The following is a 27,500-nucleotide window of genomic DNA, read 5'->3' as shown; positions in this document are numbered from 1 at the left end:
GAAGTAAAGTGGGGAGAATGGGAACAGGGACTGGGGGTGGGGGAATTGGAATCATTTTTTGCTGGGGGTGGGGGAATGGGAACAGGGACACAGGCAAGGCTCTGTGGTGTCAGAGCTGGGAAGGGGGACACTGAGGAAGGAAACTGGAATCACGCTTGCTGGAAGTTCACCCCAATAAACATCAAATTGTTTGCACCTTCGGACTTCAGGTATTGTTGCTCTCTGTTCATGCGAGAAGGACCGGGGAAGTCAGTGGGTGAAGGAATAAGACCTCTAACAAGGGGTTGTTGCTACTGATCTCATTGGTGTGTTTACATGCAAAAGAATATAACATTTAGGTCAGTGGTTCCCAGACTTGTTCTGCTGCTGGTGCAGGGAAAGCCCCTGGTGGGCTGGGCTCATTTGTTTACCTGCTGCGTCCACAGGTTCAGCCGATCGCGGCTTGCAATGGCCGTGGTTCGCTGCTCCAGGCCAATGGGAGCTGCTGGCCAATGGAAGCAACTGGCCTGGAGCTGGCCTGGAGCAGCGAACCATGGCCACTGGGAGCTGCGATCGGCCAAACCTGCAGATGCGGCAGGTAAACAAACCAGCCCAGCCCACCAGGGGCTTTCCCTGCACAAGCAGCAGAACAAGTTTTGGAACCACTGATTTAGGTAATCCATCTTATACTGTAAAAAGGCTATTTTTATATGGATAACTTGTTTGAGTGGAAAGTAATTGGAATGCAAGTAATTGGAATGCAAGTTACAATCTGAATGACTCTGGCACACAGCCTTTCATAAAGTAGTAATTTATAAAAATCCATTACTGAAAACTCATGTCAGTTTCAATTTTTTTTAATATCAGTAAAAGTTTAATTAAAGATCCTTTTTTGCTGCTACTTAGAACTGTTCTGATACAGGACAGTTTTAGTTCAAAAAAGCTATTAACCTAGTAGCAACATTGGAAACATCAGAAGTCATTGGAGAACAATGGAATCAATGTACAAGACCTTATCACAGACACAGAATAGAAAGCAATCCTTTGTGAGTCTATGTGCTGTTTGTAACTCTTTTGAAGGGTAAACGTGACACTGAAACCAAGTAGAAAAGTTTCAGACTCTCTCCAAAATTTAAAATATCCTAAAGACCTTTCATAACAAAATACAGCTCCATTAGTTGAGTTAAAGGGGCTTCCAACAGATAAGGGTTAGAACTGAGTGGGAAACATCTTTCCCACCTGCAAAAGTTTGAGATTTCAAAAAGTGTTCCCATTCTGCTTTGGATGAAACCCAGACCTTTCAAACTTCTTTGTGTGTGTGGAGGGGGGAAACATGGGAGAAACCCTATTCCAGAGTAGCCCAGTGGTTAGGATATTAACCTAAAGAGTGGAAGACCCAGGTTCATGGCCCTGTCTGCTTTTCAGCAGAACTTGAGCCTGGCTTCCCGACATCCTAGGTGAGTGCTCTAACTAACAGGCTATTCGTGGGGGAAACTACCTCAATCTCTCCTGCTGGAGCTGTTGCACTCTGTATAAATAAATAAATATTCATTGGGTCTGTAGCAGGCCAGCAAGCCTAGTGGTCTGTGTCTCTGACTGTAGTCTCTCTGTCAGTTTATCCCAGGATGGTTTAGTTGGCCAGAAGGCATAGTTGTCTGGGCTGCTGAGTCCAATCCTTCTATCAGTCTGTAGAGGGGTGGTTTGGGTGATCGGCTGGCCAGTTGGTCTGGCCTCCAATTCTAGCCTTTCTGCTAGTTCAAGGTGCCCCCGTCCTCCTCTTTGATGGTGGTAATCCCTATCTCTGCCCTCCTTGGGCAGCTCTAGGGTGAGTAGAGGAACCCAGGCTCTTCTGCACCTGGTCCTGGCCCAGGGCCCTGAAAATGAGGTAGTGTGCACTGGCCTATGTTCAGCCAACCCACTTGCTCACCTTCCCCTGAGGCACTTCCTACTACCATTACATCTCTGACTGGGACATGGTCACTTAGCAGCTTTACTTCCAAACCCCCATAGTTTAGCACCAGTGCCTGCAGCCTTCTTGAACCCTTGCTCACAGTTCCCCCTCCCCCTTGGGGAGCATCTAGGAATGGGGGGAAGACTCAGAGTCAGTTCCCCTCAATAGAAGCAGCCTCTCCTGATGTTGCTGACTGGTGTTCCTTCAGGAAATGGTCTCTTTCTACCCTCCTCCTTCCCCAAATGAGACTGCTGGTCTTCTCCCAGGAGCATGCTCAGCAGTGCCTGTGGGGTGGGGTCTTCCTGGCCAAGTACTGCTCCAGCCCTTCCTCAAAAAGAAAGAAAGAGTGATTCTAGAGCTTGGTGGCTAGGGAACTCACCTGGGAAGTGGAAGATGCAGGGGCTTGCACCTGGGTTTCCCACTATCCAGGCGAGTGCCATAACCAATTGGCTATTCTGGAGCGATCCCTTTGTTTCCTCTACCCCTCTTCTGGACCTGAGAAACCTCTTTCAATGCAAGTTTTGTCAAAACAGATACATTCCCACAAAAAGTTTCAGTTCATATCCAAAGCCAAAGAGTTGCTATTTTCTGGTTCCAGTTAGGATACCTCCCATTCCACTCTGGGATCAACTGATTTCATGAGATTTCTGCCATTCAATCTGCCCTTTGAGATCAAAATCTTTTGAGAGCGTCTTGCAAGGTTTCATTACCATCAAATCCAAACCCAAAACCTTGAACCCTGAGCCTAGTTTTATTTAGGATCCCCAAAATAACACCTTGTCCCATCTTCTTTTGCCAAGATATTTGGCAATCACAGCCATAATTCCCTTATCAGAAGCATGGAGGCCTATTTTAAAATATGATTTTGAGATCTGATGAAAAGTCTGTACCCTGCTTACATCCATCTCACACAATACAGTTGTGTAGTTATCTATTTCAGGATAGCATTGGAACTTTTGGTCCTGATGAAGCAGGTAAATATCTAGATTGCTGCAGAAAGTACATACAGTGAATACCCTTAAAATGCACTAGTTTTGACTTTGATCAAGTTACCTCACTATTTCCTAAGCTTCCCTGTACTTTCCTGTAGGGAATACCTCAAATGCTGATATAAAACTATTTTCAGGTGGCTAGCAATATTCTTAATCACACCTAAATGGTTACACTGAAGTAGATGAGACCAGTCATGAAGTAAGGACTTAGTAAATATGAGTAAGGACATAGGAATCTGGCAGGGCCGCCCACAGGATTCAAGGGCCCTGGGGTCTTCAATGGTGGGTGGCCCTACCGCCAAATTGCTGCCGAAGACGTGGCACTTTGGCGGTGGGTCCCGGGGCTGAAGGACCCTCCGCCGTGGGTCTTTGGGGCACTTTGGCAGCGAGTCCCGAAGTGGAAGGACCTCCCCACTGCCGAATTGCTGCCGAAGTCCCGTAGCGGAAGAAGCTCCGGGGGCCAAGGCCCTGCAAGAGTTTTCCAGGGCCCCCAGAACAAGTGAAGGACTCCACTCCAGGGGCCCCAAAAAACTCTGATGGGGGCCATTACAAGGCCCGGGGCCTGGGGCCTGGGGCAAATTGCCCCAATTGCTCCCCCCTCAGGGCGGTCCTGGAATCTGGTCCATATAACTATAGTTACGTAACTAGTAACTCAGGAAGTGAAATAAGCAAGATTTAAAGCAAAGCTAATATGGCAAGACACAGGAGAAGTGAGCCAAAAGAAGGAGCAGCAAGAATATGCACAGCTGGTTAATAAAGATTAATATCTAGAACATGGCTTCTTCTTTTAATGACAGAAGTTATTAGCTGCGCAGCACAGCGAGCAATTCACAGAAGATAAAACTGTTAATTACAGCATGGGAGGTAGTCTAAAATTTAAAGCACACATATAGCAATAGCAAACCCACTCAATCCAGTTCCTTATAATCATGGTAATACCGTATCAGACACAAGATGTTTAATTATAAATATTAATAAATATGGGGCTCAATCCTGCAGTCCTCCTACCTGCACATAAATATAAGTTGACATCAGTGGGAGTATTGAGCATACAAGAGCTCATATGCATGTGCCATATGTATCTGGTTTATATTTATGGGACCTGGGGTAAAATCTTGACCCCATTTGAAATCAATGTCATTGACTTCCATGGGGACAGGATTTCACCCCGGATCATAGCCAAGCTGAGATTCCACACTTTGTCATAATAAAAATAAGAGTATAGTAATTATGATGGCCCTTACTCATGGCACCCTCATGAAATTGTAGTATGATTTCAACTATTCCTATAGTAACTGGGCACATGTCACCTCATGACGGGATGCAGAGATAAAATATCTAGACATCATTAATGACTGCATCTTGGAGCAGCTACTCCTGGAACCCACAAGGGGAAATGTAATTCTTGATTTAGTCCTAAGTGGAGCACAGGATCTGGTCCCAAAGGTGAACATAGCTGAACCGCTCAGTAGTAGTGGCTATAATGTAAGTGAATTTTTATTTAACATCTTTGTAGGGGAGAAAATATCAAAAAAACCCACCACAGTAGCATTTAACTTCTAAAAGAGAACAAAAAAATGAGGAAGCTAGTTAAATGGAAATTAAAAGGAATAGTCACAAGGGTGAAATGCCTACAAGCTGCATGGAAACTGTTTAAAAAACCCATAATAGAGGTTCAAACTAAATTCGTACCCCCAAACAATAAAAAAACAGTAAGAGGACCAAAAAAATGCAACTATGGATAAACAGAGACAAAAAGACACCCTTTTAAAACTGGAAGTCAAAGTCTGTGGAGAAAAATAGAAGCATAAATTCTGGCAAGTCAAGTGTCTAATGTCCCACCTAAACCACCTATGCTTCAGTTTAAGTCCATTGTTTCTTGACCTATCCTTAGAGGTTAAAGAGAACATTTTTTCTCCCTCTTCTTTGTAACAGTTTTCAAGTACATAAAAAGTTATCATGTCCCGTCTCAGTCTTCTCTTCTCCAGACTAAACAAATCTAATTTTTTCTTATAGATGTTTTCTAGGCCTTCAAGCATTTTTGTTGCTGTTCTCTGAGCTTTTTCCCATTTGTGCACATCTTTCCTGAAATGTGACACCCAGAACTGAACACAATACTCCAACTGAGAACTAATCAGTGTGGAGCAGAGCAGAAGAATGACTTTTTGTGTCTTGCTTACAATACTCCTGCTAATACATTCTAGAATGATATATGCTTTTTTTGCAACAGTGTTACACTGCGGACTCATATTTAGCTTGTGATCCACTATTACCTCCAGACCTCTTTCTACAGTACTCCTTTGTAGGCAGTCATTTCCCATTGTGCATGTGTGCAACTGACTGTTCCTTCCTAAGTGGAGTACTTTTCATTTGTCCTTATTGAATTTCATCCTATTTACTTCAGACCATTTCTCCAGTTTGTCCAGATCACGTTGAATTTTAATCCTATCCTCGAAAGCACTTGTAACCCTTCCCAGCTTGGTATCATCCACAAACTTCACAAGTGTACTCTTTTTGCTATTATCTAAATCATTGATGAAGATATTGAACAGAACCAGACCCAGAACTGATCTCTGCTGGACACCCTTCCAACTTGACTGTGAACCACTGATAATTACTCTCTGTGAATGGTTTTCCAACCAGTTATGCACCCACCTTATAGTAACTCCATCTAAGTTGTATTTCCCTAGTTAGATTATGAGAAGGTCATGTGAGACAGTAACAAAAGCCTTACTAAAGTCAAGATATACCACATCTACTGCTTCCCCACCCCATACACAAGGCTTGTTAGCTTGTCAAAGAAAGCTATCAGGTTTGACATGATGTTCCTGACTGTTACTTATCACCCTATCATCTTCTAGGTGTTTGCAAATTGACTGCTTAATTATTTGCTCCATTATCTTTTCAGGTATTGAACTTAAGATGACTGGTCTTTAATTCCCCAGGTTGTCCTTCTTCCCCATTTTAAAGATTAGCACTATATTTGCCCTTTTCTAGTCCTTTGGAATCTCTCCCATCCTCCATGACTTTTTGAAGATAATCACTGATAGCTCAGATACCTCCTCAGTCAGCTCCTTGTGCACAAGGATATATTTAGGATGTATTTCATCACGGTCTGGTCACTTGAAGACTTCTCACATGTATAAGTAATTTTTAACCTGTTCTTTCCCTATTTTAGCCTCTGATCCTACCTCATTTTCACTGGCATTCATTAAGTTACATGTCCAACTGCTACTAAACTTTTTGTTGAAAACAAACAAAAAGTCATTTAATACTTCTGCCATTTCCACATTTTCTGTTATTGTATTTACCCCCTCATTAAGTAATGGGCCTGACCAGGCCTTGGTCTTCCTCTTGCTTCTAACATATTTGTAGAATGTTTTCTTGTTCGCTTTTATGTCTCTAGCTAGTTTAATCTTGTTTTGTGCCTTTCTAATTTTGTCCCTACTTACTTGTGTCATTTGTTTGTATTCATCCTTTGTAATTTGACCCAGTTTCAATTTTTTTGCAGCACTCTTGAGTTTCAGATCATTGAAGATCTCCTGGCTAAGCTATGGTGGTCTTTTGCCATAATTCCTAGCTTTCCTACGTAGTGGGATAGTTTGCTCTTGTGCACTTAATAATATGTCTGAAAAACTGCCAATTCTCCTGAACTGTTTTCCCTCTTAGACTTGCTTACCATGAACTCTTACCTACCAACTTCCTGAGTTTGCTAAAGTCTGCCTTCTTGAAATCCATTGTCTTTATTGTGCTGTTTTTCCTCCTACCTAATGCCAGCATATGACTGTGTCCTGCATGGCTAGAAAGGGTTAAACATCTTGCAAAATAAATAGCCCTCAAAAGACATGTGGGGAGATAATGTTTGTGTTTTTGTGTATTTACATATGTATGAGTAGGGTCCACAATGTAATCAACAGTCCCTGTCTATGCTGTATTCTGATAGTTCAGAGATCAAAAGAACATCCAAGTGGGCAAATGAATTGTAAACATGGGATAGCTCAGTATTCATCTCTCTTTGAAATGTATTGTGAATGTTGGAGAAACAAGCAAATTGCCTTACGTTAATTCTATAGCTAAGTACTTGTGATGGACCTCCTTCAAAGTCATCCTAATTACCTTTTGTTCCCAGAGGAACTCCCAACTTTTCAAAGAGGACATGAAATTGTATAAAAGATCCTTGGTTCCTGATTCTGTCATCTCAGATCTGCTTAGGCTTCATCAGGGGAAGTTTGAGTCACAAGACTGAGGTCCCAGTTATGCTGGTATGCCCTGAATATGAGATTTGGACATTGGACTATAATCTATGAACTATTTCTGAAAGAACTCTTTGCAACTACAAAGCTCCTCATCTCTGCTATGAATCTGAACCTCAATGAATTGAATGTATGTCTGTATGTATATTGATCTTTTAACCATACTCCCTCTCTTTTGTTTTTTAATAAATTTTAGTTTCGTTAATAAGAATTATCTGTAACCTGGAAGGTAAGGTGTCCGATCCTTTGGGATTGATAGAACCTTTTCTTTTATATCATGAAATAAGATTTTCAGAAATCATCATATTTGACTTAGGAACCTGGATGGAGGCCTGAGGCTGGATCACTTTAAAGGAACTGTGTTGTTTGGACTTCTGAGCAACCAGTGAGGTAATAAAGTTGTTTTATGCTGACTTGGTAAATCTAAGTATTGGAATATCCACCAGCTTTATGGGGATCATCTGCCCCATCCCTTGCAGTTCACCCTAATTGAGTGACCATAGCTGGCCCCCACTAGGACCTCAGTCACAGCCCGTAATCCATAATTGCCATTGTGCTACATGACTTGGTCCTGTTTTTGTTTAAGAACTGTTGGTATCTTCAGCAACGCTGTGCAAAACACAGCCCTCTTTACAAACCGAGAGAGTTACACTTGGGACAAACATGAAGAGACCTATAAAAAGGTGCTACTTGGCCCCACCAGCCTTATGATCTTTGTACAATATGTTAAGATAGAGAGGACAGTGCTCTGTTAGTGGCTGAGCTTCACAGAAGATGCATGTCTTTCAGAGTGATGTGATTGAGGGCCAGTGTTCAGAATGGGAGAACTAGGATTGGGGGCATTTCAAGCATAGATAGCACAGAAAAAGGTATGGAGATGACAGTGGTAGCGGGAAACACACCGCTGCATGAGGCTGATACCGTGAGCAGACATGGTAGGACACAATAAAATCATATTCAAGATATGCAAAGAAGTAGCCAAAAGACAAGGATGGGACGTTTGCACTGGCTCCAGTGGGCAGGTATTCTGAGAAGAGTGTTACAGGACCTGACTGGGGCAGGAAGATAAATTTAGCATCCGTTTTCTGGACAGACTGGAGGGGTTCACAATGAGGGAATTAAAACCGGAGGAGGTTACCCTAGTTAGAGTGGAAGCTGACTAGAGTGCTGAACAAATCTTTTGGCACTTGAGACAGAAAAGAATGGGTACATTTTGGGCAAAACAAATGGAAGAAAGTTAACATTTCCTAACCGTTGCCACATTATGCTGTCTGAGAGATGCAAGAGTATATCTCTATGCTGAGAACATTTCACCTTTGTGGGGAAGCTATTGGCAAGCGTTGACCGTCTAATGGTGACCAATGTATAACAGCAGTTTTTCCTGGCTTGATGAAGTCCTGCAAATAGGCTATGGTCTACAACTTTTTGTTTTTGCCAAATGTCTGCAAAGCAAGAGTACAAAAGGAAAAGGTTGGCAGTACTAAAACAAAAAACCAAAACAAACCGCCACAACACCACCTCTTGCTTACTGCTCAAGGAACTAATGCCATGATTATTTTCCTGGCCAAAATTTCTGATTTCTGAAGCTAAAATTTTGGGAATTTTAGGCACTGACAACAATATTCTTGAGCAAGAGATTAAGTTGGACTAGAACCGTATCACTGCATGTGCTGACATGTCAGAGAGGAAAGGAAAGGAAACTATTAGACATGGGCAAACCCAACTGCAGTGTTAGTTTTGCAATATCAAAAACCAAAACCAGCTGAAACTCAACCTAAAACTCAACTTTGTTCCATGATATAAAATGTTGGGCTTCTCCTCTCACCTGCACCTATTGGCAGCAAATGTAGAGCACGCACAGAATTATTTTGTGTGTGTGAAGTAGTTTCCTCGTGATGAGTGAATACTTAGACACATGAAGCTGATATTGTCCTTGGAAGTGGTTAGTATTCTGGAGACTAAATTCCACTGACAAATATGGCTTTATCCTTCTTTACAGGAAGGGGAAGATGAAATCAGTACACATTAGCCTGTTCTGCTTACAAAGCAAATAATCTGCAATTATTATGTGTGCAAAACTCTAATTGGAGTCAATGGGGTTTCTACCTAAAAAAGCAGTGTCAGACTATAGCCCCAAGATTTATTTAAGGAAATATGTTCATTACCAAGATAAGGGTCTACCTGAGGGATAATAGTTTTTAAACTACTTTCTCCTGTCGCAAGGGAACTGATATATATCAGTGTGTCCTAGTGACTAGAGGACTGGACTGGGATTCAGGAGACCTGGATTCTATTTTTGGCTCTACTATCAGCCTGCTGGATGACATAGACAAGTTACTTCACCTCTGTGACTCAGTTTTCCCTATCTGTGAAGTGGGGATGATGCTTACCTCCTTTGAGATTTACTGAGGAGTAGTCTATATAAGAGCTGGGTATTATTATATGCACACAGTTTAGGGGGGCGAAGGAAAGCTCCAGAACTGCAAAGGTTTATCCTGTGCCTAGCTGTGCACTGTGTGTGGTCCAACTGAAGTCAGTGAGACTGCTTACAGTGCACAAAGTTAAGCCTGTGCACAAGTCTTCTCAGGACTGGGACCTAGCTTGGTATCTTTGGGTTAGTTTATATTATCTGCCAGTTCACCACTTTCCCCCTTCCTATTAACATTACCTCAGTCTTCTTGTAGTTAAGTCTGAAGTCTTTCATTCAGGATCCAATTTCTACCTTTTGTCTCTTGTCCTACACTTCAGTTGTAAGCTTCATTTTTTTGTTCTGTTTTTGTACAGCCTCTGCCATAATAGGATTCTGGTCCTCAGCTGCGGCTGCTAAGCACTATGGTAACACAAATAATAAATAATAAAGAAATTGCTGCTAAGGATTGATACATAAGTAGAAAAGATAATTGTATATATCAACATAGCCTAAAGTGAAAAAAAAGTTAATGGCTTCTTACTTTTATATTTAGCTTCTTCAGTAGCTTGATATTGAGCTCAGGTGGTAAAGCTTTAAAAAAAAACCCTACATTTTATTTTTTAAAATAATACAAAGAAAAATGACTTTGGAACAATTGTATAGGTCAAAGTGGGATTTTTTTCTCCCTACCCAAAGACAAATGCTAGTAGGGAGTCAGAATACTCTTCTTTCTAAAGAAGAAAATAAAATGGATTGTAATCACCAAGGTTTGAATTACATAGACAAAAGATAATTCATAGCTCAGGGTGATCCTCATTCTGAATTCATCACTTTCATCTGGAGCTATTATAATTTGTCTTGTCACACTATATTTATTAACGCTCATAATTCATTTTATTGACTCATTTTACTGTAACTGTTCTTTTAAAGTTATGGACTAACTGAAAAGGTCTCTCTGAAACACATATTTTTGGCCCTAAATTGGAACAGCTTCTTTGCAGCTGTTATGTGGCTCTTTCAGACATTATCAATTATAAGCAAGCGGCAACAGGCTGATAGCAGCTATCTGATCATTGGCAAGAAGTTAGATGCCACATATCCTGTTTTGCATCAGATTCATTGTGATCTTTACCCATTGCTCCAAATTGGTTCCAAGTACAACCTCACATCAGTTTTGCCTATTCACTTTTATACACCTCCAGCTTCTGCTGTAGCTTAGCCGTTATTTACCACTCTTAACCCCCTCTAATCCATGCTAATCCAGGCATTTTAATTCATTAATATCTCTTCATATACTTTATGTATTCATCACAAGCTGTCAATCTGGTGAGCTAGTCACTTAATTGTCAGATTCTCTGCATCCTACTGGCAACTTCAACATCTTCCTTTAAAATGAGTCTTCCATGCAGCTTTTCCAAGGATGACATACAAGTCACAATACTTAAACATAGCATTTAGAATTTGGATGAATAGATTGTGCGTTCCTTTCACACACACACACACACACACACACACACACCTACCTTGTTTCAACTGCTTTGGTCCATTATGAGATTTCTACAGTAATAATACAGAAACAGCAGAAGTATTCAATAAATATTTCAGTTTTGTTTTTGGGAAAGAAACAGATGGTGTAGTTAGATCATATCATAACCCTCATTCCACTTCACTAGTATCGCAGGAGGATGTTAAAGAGCAGCTACAAAAGTTAGACATTTTTAAATCAGTAGGCCAGATAACTTGCACCCAAGAGTTTTAAAAGAGCTAGCTGATTTCAATTAGTACTGGATCACTGGGAAAGTTCCAGAAGACTGAAAGAATGCTAACTTTGTGTCACTATTTCAAAATGGTAAATCAGATACCCAGATAATTATAGGCCTGTCAGTCTGCCATTAAACGTGGGAAAGATAAGGGAGTAGCTAATAAGGGACTTTGATTAAGAAAAAATTGAGGAAAGGTAAAGCAATTTATGTCAATTAACGTGGGTTTATGAAAAACAGATGCTGTCAAGCTAACTTGAAACCCTCTTTTGATGAGATTGGAAGTTTGGTTGAGAAAAGTAACAATGTTGATGTAATATATATATATTTCTGTAAGGTATTTAACTTGGTACCTCATGACATTTAAATTTAAAACTAGACTGAAATAAACATGGCACATATGACATAGATTTAAAGCTGGATAACTGATAGGTCTCAAAATGTAATTGTAAACAGGGAATCGTCATAGAGTGGGTTTGTTTCTAGGATTGGTTCTTGGCCCTATGCTATTTAACATTATTATCAATGACCTGGAAGAAAAAGATAAAATCATCATGCATAAAGACTGGAGGTGACACAAAAATTGGAGGTGTGGTAAATAATGAAGAGGACAGGTCAGTGATACAGAGCGATCTGGAATGCTTAGTAAAGTGGGTGCAAGCAAACAATGTTTTTTAATATGGCTAAAGGTAAATATATACATGTACACACAAAAATATAGGCCATTCTTACAGGATGAGAGACTCTACCTCAGAAGCAGTGACTCTAAAAAAGATTTGGGGGTCATGATGGATAATCATCTGAACATGAGCTCCCAGTGCAAAATAGCTAATATAATCCTTGGATGCATACCAGGGGGAATCCTGAGTAAGAGTAGTGGGGTTATATTACCTCTGTATTTGGCACTGTTGTGACCACTGCTCGAATACTGTGTCCAGTTCTAGGTGTCCACAACTCAAAAAAGATGTTGATAAATTGGAGAGAATTCAGAGAAGGACCATGGGAATTATTAAAGACATAGAAAACCTAACCCAGTGGTTCCCAAACTTGGTTTGCGCTTGTTCAGGGTAAGCTTCTGGTGGGCCATGAGATGCTTTATTTACCTGAGTGTCCGCAGGTACGGCTGCTTGCAGCTCCCAATGGCGCAGTTCACCGTTCCCAGCCAATGGGAGCCGCAGGAAGCGGTGCAGGCTGGGCCTAGGGTGACCAGATAGCAAATGTGAAAAATCTGGACAGGGGTTGAGGGGTAATAGGAGCCCATATATAAAAAAAAAGCCCCCAGTGTCGGGACTGTCCCTATAAAATTGGGACATCTGGTCACCCTAGCCAGGTCACCTCTTCCTGCAGCTCCCATTTGCCAGAAACGGCGACCTATGGCCACTGGGAGCTGTGAGCAGCTGTACCTGTGGATGCTCAGGTAAACAAAGCATCTCGTGGACCGCCAGGGGCTTACCCTGAACAAGCCGTGAACCAAGTTTGGGAACCACTGATCTAACCTTATAATGATTCAGCTCCTTGAATCTCTCTGTTTAGTTTAACTAATAGTTTAAGAGGTTAACTAGATTTCAGCCTATAAGTACCTACCTGGGGAACAAATATTTAAGAATGGGCTTTTCAGTCTAGCAGAGAAAAGTATAACACAATCCTCCATGGCTGGAAGTTGAAGCTAGAGAAATTCAAACCACAAATAAGGGGCATATTTTTAACAGGGAATGTAATTACCCACTGGGATAATTTATAAAGAGTTGTGGTAGATTCTATCTCACTGGCAATTTGTAAATCAAGATCGGATTTTTTTTTAAAGATACGTTCTAAGAATTATTTTGGGGAGGTTTTATGGCCTGTAGTATAAATGGGTCAGACTTTATGATTACAGTGGTCCCTTCTGATCTTGGAATCTATAAATGTATAAGATTATGATTGTGAAAGGAATGCAGCAGTAAGCCTATGGTATTTGTTTTCAGCCTGATCGGAGGCATTGCCACTGACTCAGGCCTTGATTTAGGAAAGTCATTGGTACTTCAGAAGGTGCTTAAGTGCTGTACTAAATAAAGAACTCACTGTTCAGCCCTTAGCTAAGTCATTAATGTCACCATGCTTCATTTCTATTACACCAGATTACAATTACATTGTGCAACAATTTACAGTAACATTGACCAGCCTTACGGGGATTTTGTAAATCTAAATGTTTTTAAAGAGCTTTGAACACCTCAAATTAAAGTTGCTATATAACGCAAATTTACTATAGATGTACTGTCTCGTATTGGAAAAACATACATGTGGTTTATTTGAACAATTTAGCAAAAAATTTTCTAAAACTCACTTCACAGTGATGTTGGAAGGCTAAGCCATTACTAACCCAAACACAGATATAGGCAGAGATTATTCTGAAGGCGTAAACTCTATTGTTGGATTAGACCTGGGAATGGAGCTTCACATTCAAGCTCAATTCTCCTTTGAGGGAAATGGGGATTGGTGACTGTGATGACTGAATTGCTCAGGCTTTACCAAGCACTAGTGTGGTGCCTGTTGTCTCCATGCAGTTTCACAGTGACCTATTGAGAAGGCTTTAGGTGTAAGGGATCCATTAAGTTACAGCTGTTTAAATTAACAAAGTTATGGTATAAGACAATTTAATGCCTAGGTTGTGTGAGTGCCATATGACATATGACTATGACATATGACTATGATGTGTGAGTGCCATATGACATATGTATTTCTTTATTTTGTCCACCACATGGAGAAACCAGCAACACTGTGTCCAATACATTGAATCATTTTCTTCCAATTAGACCCTCAAATATACATATATAACTCCCATTCATTTTGATTAAACTGGTACTGATAAGTATAGTTATTACCAGGCAAAATTAGCCCATCTCCACCAATGAAGCTACTCAGTTGCTACTATATTTTTCTCCTATGTGTATTGCATCAACAGAAAATTCAGTGACACACTTGGGTCTGGTAACACTATGAAGTACAAAGTGTTTTGGATTAAACCCCAAAGGTGCAATTTGCAAAGACTAAGGGGTTTTCTGCTCCTAAATCACTTAGGCACTTTGGAAAATCCCACCCTAAATGCTGATAACTCAGCCAATGTCATTGTATACTGCCATTATATAAATAACAGAAACATTGTTTCTAATAAAATAAGGTAGCATTTCAATACAAATGAACTCTTCTGAACTGCAAGTCTGTTGTAAACATACTACTTTAAATGCAAACATGAAGTTGATGTTAGAAGCTTCCAGAATTCATAAAAACAAAGAATAAATAATAATTTGATAGACATCTTAGTAAAATACATCTACATTATATGAAATATGATTATTTTAGCATAATTATTAATAACTGCACAATGGAAATGGTTTTCTGTAGGAAAAGGACAAACTGGCATGAAGTTTTCTTCATATGAATTCACAACTGAAATGCATTTATTTGCACTGATGACTGGGGCTTCATTGCAAAAATTGGTGTGTTACGTTGAGACAAGCTAACTTCGGATAGCTCTCCTGATGTAAAATCCTAGTGAAGACAAAGCACAGGTAGTTTTTACTTTGATGTAGCTAGCTGAGGTCAACCTTGTGTCTTCTGCCTGGACTCTGTCTCGTCTAGCTACATGGACTTAAAAACTACTGTGCCTTGTGTCCACTAGGATTTTACATTAAGAGAACTATCTTGATGTACGCACACCTTTTTTGCAATGAAGACATAGCCTGAGTGACCCTGGGTGAATTACTTAATTTTGCCCCGATGCAGATCTATCAACAATATCAGTCCACAAAACATAGTCACCTACTAAATAAGTTGTAATGTGTTTTGTAAACATAATGAGGTCTTATTTTTATGCTCTCTCATCTCAGTACTCTGCTATTAAATCTTTGCTGAGAAGTAGGGAGCAACAACTGGGTTTTGTGTCTGAAATGAGAATGAATGAGGATTTGCTTTTTAAAATACTTTAAATTTTACCTAAGTCATCTATACTAACAGAACAATAAAAATGTCTTAAGTGTCTTCAGAAGATCATATTACTGGAGAGTTTTTTAAGATGTATTACAGACACATGATAAATATTTGGAAACTAAGATAGTGCAATGTAATCTGTTGTACCATAATATCCCTTGAATAAAATCTATATCCTTTAATGAGTTTAGAACTATTGGGAAATGAATATGTTCAAAATTCAGTGTGAACTCTCCGTATATACAAAAATATATAGCACATCTAACATCAAAAGCATTACCAGTGATGATATACTTCTATTCTTTAAAATTACAACATAAATTCTCTCTACTTCAGAAAACTAGTGATTGAATTCAAGCAGTTGCAAAATTTTAATTAAATATTGTTTTGTTTTTGAGAGAAATATACATAAATGTAATATATAAGTATTAAAGAACCATCATACTTAATAAAAGCTCTCTACTAGATCAAAGCACTTCTTTAACTATAGAATACAGAGTGCACTGTAGTATTGTCTGTGAAAGCCTGACATCTCCAAGTAATCTAGCAGACTCAAAGTTTCAAAAAGACGGTGGGGGGGAATGTATAATGTTGATGGGACCATGCATCACTATTTAAAATATGTAATAACAGGCTAATGCAAAGAGTCAATTGAACAGGAAAATAAAAAGAAACTCCCCTCCAATTCAAGTCTGAACTCATAAGAACATAAACTCCATTCACAAATATATGCAACTACATGTGGTGTGAAACCTGCTGGACAGTGTGAAACTGAGCATTAGCTACATTAAGAGTGAACAATGAGTGCTCCATAAAAATAGGATAGACTCGATTTTTGTTAACTGAGTCCGTTTATTTATTTTAACCCAAGGACAATAAACCCCTAAGTGACCCAAACAAAGCTTGAACTGGAGATTATTAAACAGGAAGAGAGTGGTGCCAAGCCCCTGAACCACTAAGGCTGATTGGGTTGCTTCGAACCTAAGGATTTAATAAAAATATTTGACACGTGAAATAGAGAGGAAAACACAACCTATGAGGCGAGAGGGGGAAGTATCAATGGAAGGGCAGACTGGTGAGAAGGGGGGTGGGCAATCTGAGGCTGGGGCAGCACACGGGAGAATGGGCAGCTCCTTACTTACCATCTTCATTCTCATCAAACACGGGAGTTTTGTGGGAGTGGTTGCCACCCATATTATTCCACAGCTTCTTCCACATCCCCAGCCACAGTCTCCACAGGGCGAACAGCCAGCATCCCAAGGGGGAAGGGGGCGAATTCCAGACAAAGAAACCAGCCCAACTAGCGGGGTGGGGGGCGGTTGATCACACTTCCCAGCAGCGTCCCGGGCTCGGAGCCCTCCCTGCCTCTCGCTGGCTCTGGGACTAGGCGGGAGTCCCCGCATCCCCTTCCATGCTCTCACGCCTTCAACCTCCCCTCCACGCCCAGGATTTGCTTCCGATCGCTGCTCCGAGGCGGGCTGCGGCTGCTCGGGGAATCCTCGGGGGGGTTAGAAATCATCCTGCGAAATGAAAGTGATCCATCTGCCTCTGACGGGAACTGCTGGTGCTACTTACTAACTTGATCCATATTTCATAGCAGACAGTCAGGGGAGGGAAGGAAGGGGCGTAGGTCCTGCTGATGGTTGCCTTTGGTAAAAGGTAAAAGCTGGATCTACTTGGAGCCTGCTGAGTTTGGTACCCAAGATCCCAAATTCCGTTTCCTAAAGTGAGGACATTATAGCCACTCCCACTGTTCCCGGACCCCAACACAGCCCGCACAGCAGAGCTACAATAACCAGGCTCCAGCAGCAAGATCCTGCTAGTTCCAGCCAACTTCTGGCCCCAATTCCACTGGCCAAACAGAGACAAGTGAAGCCACATCTGTGGTATCAAAACCAGGTCTCTGATGCACCGCAGTGCACCCTCGCTGCAAAAACTTGGCTTCAGCATCTGGACCTTGCCAAATATAGCCTGTAAACACAGAAATGTGACCATCCAAAGAGACAAGTGTTTCCACTTTTCCACAAAAACAGCTCCTGGTTGTAAGAAAACTGGACCCCAAATCTGAACTCCAACATCTGCTGTAAGAAAGCTGCAGAAACTCCGGTTCAGCACCTGTATCCCCCTGGATGGAGCTAATATTAGGTGGCAGCCCCCCTCCCCCACATACTTTTGTTATCTAAATTTAGAATCTAGGCACTTCTTCTAGGCCACCAGAATACTCTGGATCCCAACATATAATGCTGCAAAAACTTGCAACCAAGGCCTGGACCTGAGTTTTTGAGGTGCTTTAGTATTTAAGGGTCTAGATTTTAAAGATGAAGTAGGAGCAACTAAATAAGTTCTCCATTTAAGTGGTAGAATTTCCTGACTGGGACCAAAAATTGTCTGGATCCAGGTGGCAGATCCGGGATTTTTTGTGGCACTGTTTTGTTGGGGGCTGGGAGGTTTTTTTGGCTCACTAGGAGCTGCTAGACTTGTTCTCCATTTGGTCTTTTAGGTAATGGAATTTGGGGAGCTGGGATTAAAATCTGGGAGAATCCAACACCCCCCAGACACCGCATCTTTCTCAGACACTGCCCCGTGGCAGCGAAGAGTACGGTTTGCACATTAGGGCGAAGTCTATTGACTTGTCCCTGCTCATCCTTAATAAGCGAGGCTAAGTCTGCAAACGACTGGTCCATTACACAGGGAAGGGCGGTTGCTAAAGTTTGCTGCGTATCTCACCCCTGGGGGCCCTTAGAGCAGTGGAGTTTGGGGCCGGGGTCGGAGGCACAGGTTGGACAGTTCTCTCCAGCTGCGTGTGCCAAGTGATGGAGTCATACATGAAACGTGCTGGGAAGCAAACTGGCCCGTGGCAGATCATGGCATGTTTATTTCTGCTCCGGGGCTGATCTTACAGCTGCGGGTGAGGAGGATCTGCGGTAAACAACACGCAATTAAACAAATGGGGAAAGGCAGAGCCCAGCCCAAGGGAGTGGGGGACTTGATCCTAGCACAGAAAGGGTTAACGAGTCTAAACAAACACCCGGTCCCCAGTAAACGTGTGAGATGTTCAGCCTTACAATGCCACCTGCTGGCTCAACTAAACACATCTTGTCTGTGCAATACAACGGTCAGTTGGGTGATCATTATTGCTAGGCTTCTGGGGAAGTCAGTGCAAGGTACCTAATCAGGGCACAACAACAGTCGTCTGGATGCTAAACTGCTGCTTTTTGTTGTGGGGGCTGTTAAATAGGCACAATCTAATTCTCTTGTATGTATAGTTTTATAGAGGAGATTCTCCAGTTCTGTTGGTGGAGGGGGGTGAGTTTATTTTCTTTAACACTGATGGGGTCCTTTGCTGTGCAAACTAATCACACTACAAATTAGCACAAAAAAATCACACTACAAATTAGTCAAAAAAAAAAACCCAGGAGAGATAAGTGTGAGAAATGCTGTTATAGTTCTCTTATTCCACTATAATCATAGCAGGCCATGAAGTTCGAGAATGAATTCAGCAACTCTTACAGGGTCCTTTGTAAGGGCTTGATCCCAAGTGTCAAATCTGAAGAGTATCACTTTCCTTACAATATTACATTCAAAAACATGGATGAGTGTTAAAGCCTGCTCCCAACAGTGGATATCTATTGAGCCCATCTTTAACTTGGCTCTAGCCTTCTTCCCAAAGTGCTTTATCATATGGCCATAGTTCAGGTCACCCCTGGGGAATTTGCTTGGTTCAAGCATCTCTTTTGAATCTTCTAGATCATGAGAAACAAGTTTCTGAAGCCATGGTACTCAATTGGATCTGTGTGCACATTTTTAGATTCTTCTCTTTGTCTTTCCACTTGACTACTCCATCTTGTGTGTTTTGCAATGGCTCTATCCTCAGCTTTGCAGTGAGCACATTAATCTTGGTTTAATATTCAACTAGCATATTTGCAGCATCTTTGTCATCTAAAGCTTCTATACCTACTTTTTTCAGGATTTTAGATTGCACAACTTCATCTGTTTCTTCCCAATGCTTTAGTCTACATTCAGTTATTCTCACGGTGACTTCTTTCAAGTTTTCATTCCTTTTTCATCCGGCCTTTCATATCAGGGAATCCATTCAACTTTCGATCAAACTTGATTCCTGGGGAAATAGTCACTATAAAATAGCCATATTTATGAACCTTACAGAATACCGCATTAAGCACTTCATCCTGAGAGGAGCTGAGCACCTGCTGCTCCCAAGAAAGTCAACAAACCATGCTTATTTAGTCCAATCCCCTTGATTTCAGCAGAAGTTTCAATTGGCTTCAGTTCAGTGGTACTCTCTGACATGTAATCAACCAGCCCCAAGTGTGATCATTATAAGGAAGGAGATGAATTTGAGCTCCTCTGTTACTATGGGAATGATTTAGGATTGTTATCAGAGTAAAAAAAGTCACTACAGCTCCCTGTGCCTTAGCTTCCCATCTGTAAAATGGTGAGAGTAATGATACTGACCTCCTTTGTAAGGTGCTTTGAGATGAATGGATGAAAAGTGCTATAAAAGAACTATTAAGAGCTAAGTATTATCATTATCCACTAACAGGAACTTCTAGTTTTATTTACCTTAATTATATTTTCACAGGTGGAGATTTTTTTGTACATGTTATTTTCTGGACACACCTAAGAAATATCAGCTTGAGGATCTTGACAAATAATGTCCATTAATGAACCCCTTCTTGGATGACATAGGTATTTATTTAGAGAGATTGGCCTTATCCTCAAAATATTATTAATATTGTAATAATTAATGCAAACTATTCAATGTCAAAAATCATATACACAGTGTTTGAAAGTCAAGGCCCATATTGCACACTACATAGGAGAAAAACTGAAATTCATTCACAGTTTCCATTAATTGTTCTAGTGGAAGGGGAGGAAAAGAACACACAAGGGGGTTCTGCCCCCTAAACCAATGGGTTTTCCAAGATTTCAAGTCACCTGCAAGAGGCCAGGTTCATCTGTACAGAGACCAAAAGGCTGCTCCCCCAGGGCCTACTGCCTGCAGAATCCCTCCCCTCAGGAAGAGTTTGTCTGAGAGAGGACAACCCTATGTAAGTTAATGCGGATGGGCTTAGCCTTACCTCACTCCAGGAAATCGTATGGTATTTGAGAGCATGGGAAGTGTTGTGATAATTGGGCCTATAAATTTAGCCAAATTGTGAACTCAAGTTTAAAAAGTATGTCAAAGTTCATAAGATGCTACAATAACAAAAGTTGATTGGAAAAGGTACAAAAGGGAGTCAGAATAATTGAATTAGACTAAAACAAAAAGGCTAAGTTGATATGAGTCAAGGACTACTTGAAAATTATGCTTGTTAAGCACAGGAGATCTGGAGCCAGAAATTAATGAGTCAGAATTGGTACCTCTGATATTAGGCCTAATTGGTGAACAAAACAAGATGGGGTGGGCTGTTCCACCCATCATTCCCTGGCTCGCACCTTTATCTGCTGGGACCACGGGCCTTCATCGTCTTGATCCTGAGAGGTGTCCTGACCAGACTGGGACAGAGTGAGAGAGACCCAGATGACATTGCTACCCCTACTGAATCCAGCTGAATCCCAGACATGGGACTCCTGAGATGACAGTTACCGCCACCTAAGAGACTGTCAAACAATGGGGGTGGAGAATGGGTTCCTTCTAAAAATTGTCTATAGCTAAAGGAAAAGGGGTCAAGGGGTATTGTTAAAGGAGTGAAAGCTTTATTTAATACTTTACACTTCAAATACTTGAACAGTTTTTCCTTCTTTTCTGTAGCTTTAATAAAAGGTTACAAGGATTTTTAATGGCACGTTTGCCTTGGTGCTAAGCAGGCTGAGGTCTTTGTATACCAAGTCCCAGACCTTCTTTAACACTATTTAATGTTGGCCAGTAACTGGGTTATGTTAACCCTTTAGCCCTTTATTCCATCTAAATTAATGCAAATAAAAGGAGCAATGATGTGGAGAACAGGCATAGACAGCCAGTCCTCCAGCCCCTCTTTATCTCTGGAGACCAGTCCCTTTGATGCACCCGCAGAAGGGCATCTGAGGAAGCAAGGGAAGGATGATGCTACAGAGTTGGCCATTCCTCCTCTTCTGTGGCTCCTTCCCAGCTAGATCTGCCTGCCCTGGTTCCCCTCTGCCCATGGGCAGGGAGGGAACAATAAGGAGCAAGATTCCTTAACTCTATTATTCATAGCAATTTACATTTAAAAAAATCATAACTATAATTTCCTTTCACTATTTATGTCATTTGTTTCCTTTTTGTATTTCTGACAGCTTGGATAACGAACAAGTTCATTTCTTATTGTAATCAGCTCCTCATCACTTTCACTTTCATATTCATATTTTATTCTACACAGATTAGCTGTTAGCTAGGATCAGCAGGGATGCAAAACCATGCTCTGAAGTGTCCCTAGTCCCTGTTTGCCAGAAGCTGTGAATGGGTACGGGCTGGATCACTGGATGATTACCTGTTCTGTTCATTATCTCTGAAACACTTGGCTTGAGTCACTGTTGGAAGACAGGATATTGGGCTAGATCAGGGGTCGGCAATCTTTCAGAAGTGCTGTGCCGAGTCTTCATGTATTCACTCTAAGGGTATGTCTACACTATGGGATTGTTCCGATTTTACAGAAACCATTTTTTAAAAAACAGATTGTATAAAGTCGAGTGCACGAGGCCACACTAAGCACATTAATTCGGCGGTGTGCGTCCATGGTCCAAGGCTAGCGTCGATTTCTGGAGCGTTGCATTGTGAGTAGCTTCCATAGCTATCCCATAGTTCCCACAGTCTTCCGCCCATTGGAATTCTGGGTTGAGATCCTAGTGCCTGATGGGGCAAAAAACATGTCAGGGTGGTTCTGGGTACAGCCTCATCCTCCCCCCGTGCAAGTAGCAGACAACCGTTTTGCATCTTTTTTCCTGGTGAACTGTGCAGAATGCATAGCACGGCAAGCATGGAGCCTGCTCAGCTCAGACAGCAATCATGGACATTGTAATACCTTGTGCATTCTCGTGCCGTCTATGCTGAAGCAGACCTGCAAAACCAGGTGAGGAGGAGGCGGCTACGGCAGCGTGGTGATGAGAGTAATGAGACATGGCACAGATATTTGTCAAACCTGGTGGCCTCGCTTGCGTCTATGGCATCGTGCTGCGTATGGTGGAGCAGTGGCATTAGTGACGCCTAGATCTGCGGAAGGCAGTTCAGTCATGAACACCGATTTTGAGCCGGAAACAAGCACAGACTGGTGGGACCGCATAGTGTTGCAGGTGTGGACGATTCCCAGTAGCTGCAAAACTTTCGCATGCATAAGGGCACTTTCATGGAACTTTGTGACTTGCTTCCCTGCCTGAAACTCCAGAATACCAAGTGAGAGCAGCCTCACAGTTGAAAAGCGTTGGCAATAGCCCTCTGAAGCTTGCAACACCAGACAGCTACTCATAAGTCAGGAATCATTGGAGTGGGAAATCTACTGTGAGGGCTGCTGTGATGCAAGTAGCCAAGCAATCATTAAGCTGCTGCTACGAAAGGTTGTGACTCTGGAATGTGCAGGTATGTGGATGGCTTTGCTGCAATGGGATTCCCTAACTGTGGTGGGCGATAGATGGAACCTATCCCTATCTTAGCACCGGAGCACCAGGGCACCAGTACATAAACCGCAAGGGTACTTTTCTATGGTGCTGCAAGCACTGGTGGATCAACAAGGGACGTTTCACCAACATCCACGTGGGATGGCCAGGAAGGATTCATGACGCTGCGCGTTCAGGAACACTACTCTGTTTAAACAGCTGCAGCAAGGAATTACTTCTCAGACCGGAAAATAACAGTTGAGGATGTTGAAATGCCTGTAGTTATCCTGGCAACCCAGCCTACTCCTTGATGCCCTGCTCATGAAGCCATACACAGGCAGCCTGGACAGTAGTCAGGAGCTGTTCAACTACAGGCTGAGCAAGTGCAGAATGGTGGTAGAATGTGCATTTGGCCGTTTAAAGGCGCGCTGGCGCACATTACTGACTCGCTCAGACCTCAGCCAAACCAATGTCTTTGTTATTGCTGCTTGCTGTGTGCTCCACAATCTCTGTGAGAGTAAGAGGGAGACCTTTAAGGCGGGTGGGAGACTGAGGCAAATCGCCTGGCTGCTATTAGATGCAGCCAGACACCAGGCGATTAGAAGAGCACACGAGGAAGCAGTGCGCATCACAGAAGCTTTGAAACCAGTTTCATCATGGGCCAGGGTACAGTGATTGTTGTGTTTGTTTCTCCTTGATGAACCCCCGCCCTTGATTGACTTCATTCCTGTGGCCACCCACCTCCCCTTCAATTACGCTGCTTCCTAAGGAAATAAGTCACTCTCATTTGAAAATCATGTATTCTTAATTAATTATAAAAGAGGGTGAGAACTGACAAGGTAGCCTGGGTGAGGTTTGGGAGGAGGATAGGAGGGAAGAAAAAGGCCACTAAAAAATTTCAAAATAATGACAGCCTTTTGGTTAGGCTGTCCACTGGGGTGGAATGGGTGGATGCACGGAGCCTCCCCCCACGCATTCTTAGTCATCTGTGTGGGTGAGGAGCTAAGGAACATGGTGAGGGGACAGGCGTATTATACGGGGCTGCAACGGCACTCTGTGATCCTGCTGCTGTTCCTAAGCTCCACCAGATGCCAGAGCATGTCAGTTTGATCCACAGCAGCCCCAGAGTTGCATCCTGCCTCTCTGATCTTCCGCGCGCCAGCTCTCATCTCGAGCGTCTCTCTCTTCTCATGGTCACTGCATCTTTCCTGTACTTGATACCACATCCTTCCGCTCATTCAGATGAGCTCTTTCATTGCGGGTCATTTCCATGATTTCCGAGAAATTTCATCTTGCGTCTTTTTTTCCGCCACCTTATCTGAGATAGCCTTCGGACAGAGGAGAGAGACTTGAAAATTTGCAGCTACAGGAAGGAGGGAAAAAAGGAGAGAAGTATTTAGAAAGATACATTTACAACAATGGTTATACTCTTTCACGTGCACACACTATTCACCTTACATAGCACATGTGATTTCAAGGTCGCATTTTGCATCTTAATATTGAGGCCTGCGGCTTTGGTGTTAGAGATCACAAGGCAGGCCTGAGCATCGAATTTGACTTGCATGAGGCCATGGTAAGCCATTGTCTTTTGGCTTCTGCAGCCTTTATATATCCAGCGCCCTCTTTTCCCAAATAGAGCAAAGCCAATTGAGTGCTGCTTCTTTCCTGTTAAGTGCAGCACCAGAACCGCCCCATCCAATTCTCTGGGATGATCGCTTTATCCTCCCCGCACCGCGTGGCTGGTATCTGGAGATCGGTTGCTGGCCAACTCCCCCTCACCATGTGGCTGGTAGCAGGGAAGATCCCAGCTGCCAAATGCGAAAAGTCAGAGCCAATCACCCCACCCCAGCCCTCGGCTAATGGCAAGAAAGGTTATTTTAAGCCACAGGCAAACAGCCCACCATCTCTGTCTCCTAATTAAATTCTCGTATTTCATCTAGGTTACCATAAATGATATCACTCTCCTGAGGATAACCAGCAAGATAAAGAACGGATGTTGCTTGAATGCCGGCAAACACTGGATCATACCCAGCTAGGTTTTGTCATGCAATATCAGATTACTTGCTATATGCATGGCGTGGTCAAGTGTCACACAATGGAGGACAGAATAAGGCTGCCCTGCCAGAAACTTCCGCAAAGGTTTTTGGAGTACCTCCAGGAGAGCTTCATGGAGATGTCCCTGGAGGATTTCCGCTCCATCCCAGACATGTTAACAGACTTTTCCAGTAACTGTACTGCTCACGAATGCATGCCAAGTCCTCAGGGCAAATTAATCATTAAAAAACTTGCTTTTAAACCATGTTTTATATTTACAAAGTACACTACCCGAGGTCCTTCCATGGCTTCATTGTCTGGGATAGTGGCTTGGGAAGGCTGGGAGGTACTTCTGTCAGGCTGAGAAAAAGCTCCTGGATGTTGGGGAGAACGGAGTGCTGTGTGCTCTCTTCAAGCTCATCCTCCTCTTTCCTTATCTTCCTCATCTGCAGAATCCTCTGGCAAGACTAAGATTACCCCACCTTGGAATCCACAGACAGGGGTGGGGTAGTGGTGGCGAACCGCCCTAGAATTGCATGCAGTTCAGCGTAGAAGCGTCATGTTTGCAGCCCTGCCTGGACCTTCCATTTGCTTCTTTGGTTTTCTGGTAGGCTTGTCTGAGCTCCTTAACTTTCACATGGCACTGTACTGAGTCCCTGCTGTGGCCTCTCTCCATCATGGCCTTGGAAATTTTTTCAAATGTTTTTTTATTCATCTTTTGGAATGGAGTTCTGTTAGCATGGAATCCTCTCCCCATATAGCGATCAGATCCAGTACCTCCCTTGCGGTCCATGCTGGAGCTCTTTTTCGATTTCCAGACTGCATAGTTACTGTGCTGATCAGCTCTCCACGCTGGGCACACAGGAAATAAATTCTAAAGTTCGCAGGGCTTTTCTATCTACCTAGCCAGTGCATCTGATTCGCAGATTGCTGTCTAGAGCGGTCACAAAGGTGCACTGTGGATCCCGGAGGCCAATACCATCGAATTGCAGCCACACTAACCCTATTCCGAAATGGCAATACCGATTTGAGCGCTACTGCCTCATTGGGGAGGAGTACAGATAACAATATTAAGAGCCTTTATATTGATATAAAGGGCTTCTTTGTGTGGACGGGTGCAGGGTTAATTCGGTTTAACGCTGCTAAATTCAGTATAAACCCGTGTGTAGACCAGGCTTAATTTAAGGTTTTGCATACCAGTAATACATTTTAACATTTTTAGAAGGTTTCTTTCTATAAGTCTCTAATATCTAACTAAACTATTGTTGTATGTAAAGTAAATAAGCTTTTAAAAATGTTTAAGAATCTTCATTAAAAATTAAATTAAATGCAGAGCCCCCGGATCGGTGGCCAGGATCCAGGCAGTGTGAGCAGGGCTGGTGCTACCATTTAGGTGACCTAGGCAATAGCCTAGGGCGCCAGAATTTTGGGGGGCGCTATTTGCCGGGGAGCGGCACGCGGCTCTGGGGCTACCGCAGTCGTGCCGGCGGACGGTCCGCTGCTGCGGCGGCTCAGAGGAGCTGCCGCAGTCGTGCCAGCGGATGGTGCGCTGGTCTAAAGGCTCCGGAGGAGCTACCTTAGTCATGCCTGCGCAGGTCCACGTCACCGAGCCTTTAAGAACCACAAGCCCGGAAGGAAGATCTGTGCCCCATATGCCCGGCATATCTACGACTGCGGGCGAGCTCACTGGAGCTGCGGGGGGCGGCGAAACAGCCGTCCGCCTAGGGCGTCAGAAACCCTGGCCCCGCTCCTGAGTGTGAGTGCCACCGAAAATCAGCTCGCATGCTGCCTTCGGCACCTGTGCCATAGGTTGCCTGCCCCTGGGCTAGATGGACCATTGATCTGGCCCCAGTATGTCCGTTCTTAAGTTCTGGGTTCTTATACTACCCTTATCACTGTAGCATTTGAGCCTTTTTCAGTAGTGCATTAAAAGATATTACTAACAACTATCATGGGCAGCTCATTCTCTGTCACTCTCGTCCTGGGAAGAATTGCATGTATTGTTTTGGTAGGGTTTTGTGCTTGTTTTAAATATACGTGTGGCTATATGTGTGTGTTTGAGAAGGCAGATCAAACTGGAGAGGAAGGTAGTGAGGTTTGTGATAGCCCTCAGTTTGTGTAGAAGTTCATTCCCCAGTCTCAGACTAGCCCCAGAGAAAGCTTTGTCTTCTGCACTACCAGAATGCTTCCATGTTTGGATTGCAAACTGTGCTGGAAAATGTTTGTTTGCTAATTAATATTAGAATAAAAAAAAACATTAATGACATTCCCATTGGTGTTATATTTTGTAAAAGCTTATTTTTGCAAAACTTAAATTCACAGTTAACTTTGACTTGACCAGATTTTGCAAAGCTCACTGATATTAATGGAAAGACACCCGTCTTTAGATCCAGCCCTAGAAGAAAAGCTGGCACAGTAAACTCTTCAGTGTCTTGCATGTAAAAAGAGATATACAATAACTACTGGCTTTTTCTACAGAAAATTTAAATTAAAAACTCTGAAGAGCAGGGGAAATTATTTCGATCTCTTTGTAAAAACCCCTCAGTTTTTTAGGTGAACTTTCATGGTCAGTCAAAAGAATGTAAA

General features: G+C 42.5%; 1 protein-coding gene across 1 annotated transcript in view; it reads right to left on the bottom strand.

Moving 5' to 3' along the window:
* Window positions 1-16,839, bottom strand: part of STK32B (serine/threonine kinase 32B) — a 283,372-nt gene extending 266,533 nt beyond the window's left edge. Inside the window, exon 1 of the mRNA XM_032792001.1 lies at window positions 16,454-16,839. Coding sequence (XP_032647892.1) covers window positions 16,454-16,529 — 76 coding nt within the window. The 5' untranslated portion in view covers window positions 16,530-16,839. The remainder of the gene's footprint in view (window positions 1-16,453) is intronic.
* Window positions 16,840-27,500: the final 10,661 nt, after the last annotated feature.

This window comes from Chelonoidis abingdonii, chromosome 5 (genome assembly GCF_003597395.2).
Source record: "Chelonoidis abingdonii isolate Lonesome George chromosome 5, CheloAbing_2.0, whole genome shotgun sequence".
Lineage (NCBI taxonomy): Eukaryota > Metazoa > Chordata > Testudines > Testudinidae > Chelonoidis > Chelonoidis abingdonii.
This window is presented reverse-complemented; position numbering and strand designations above follow the sequence as displayed.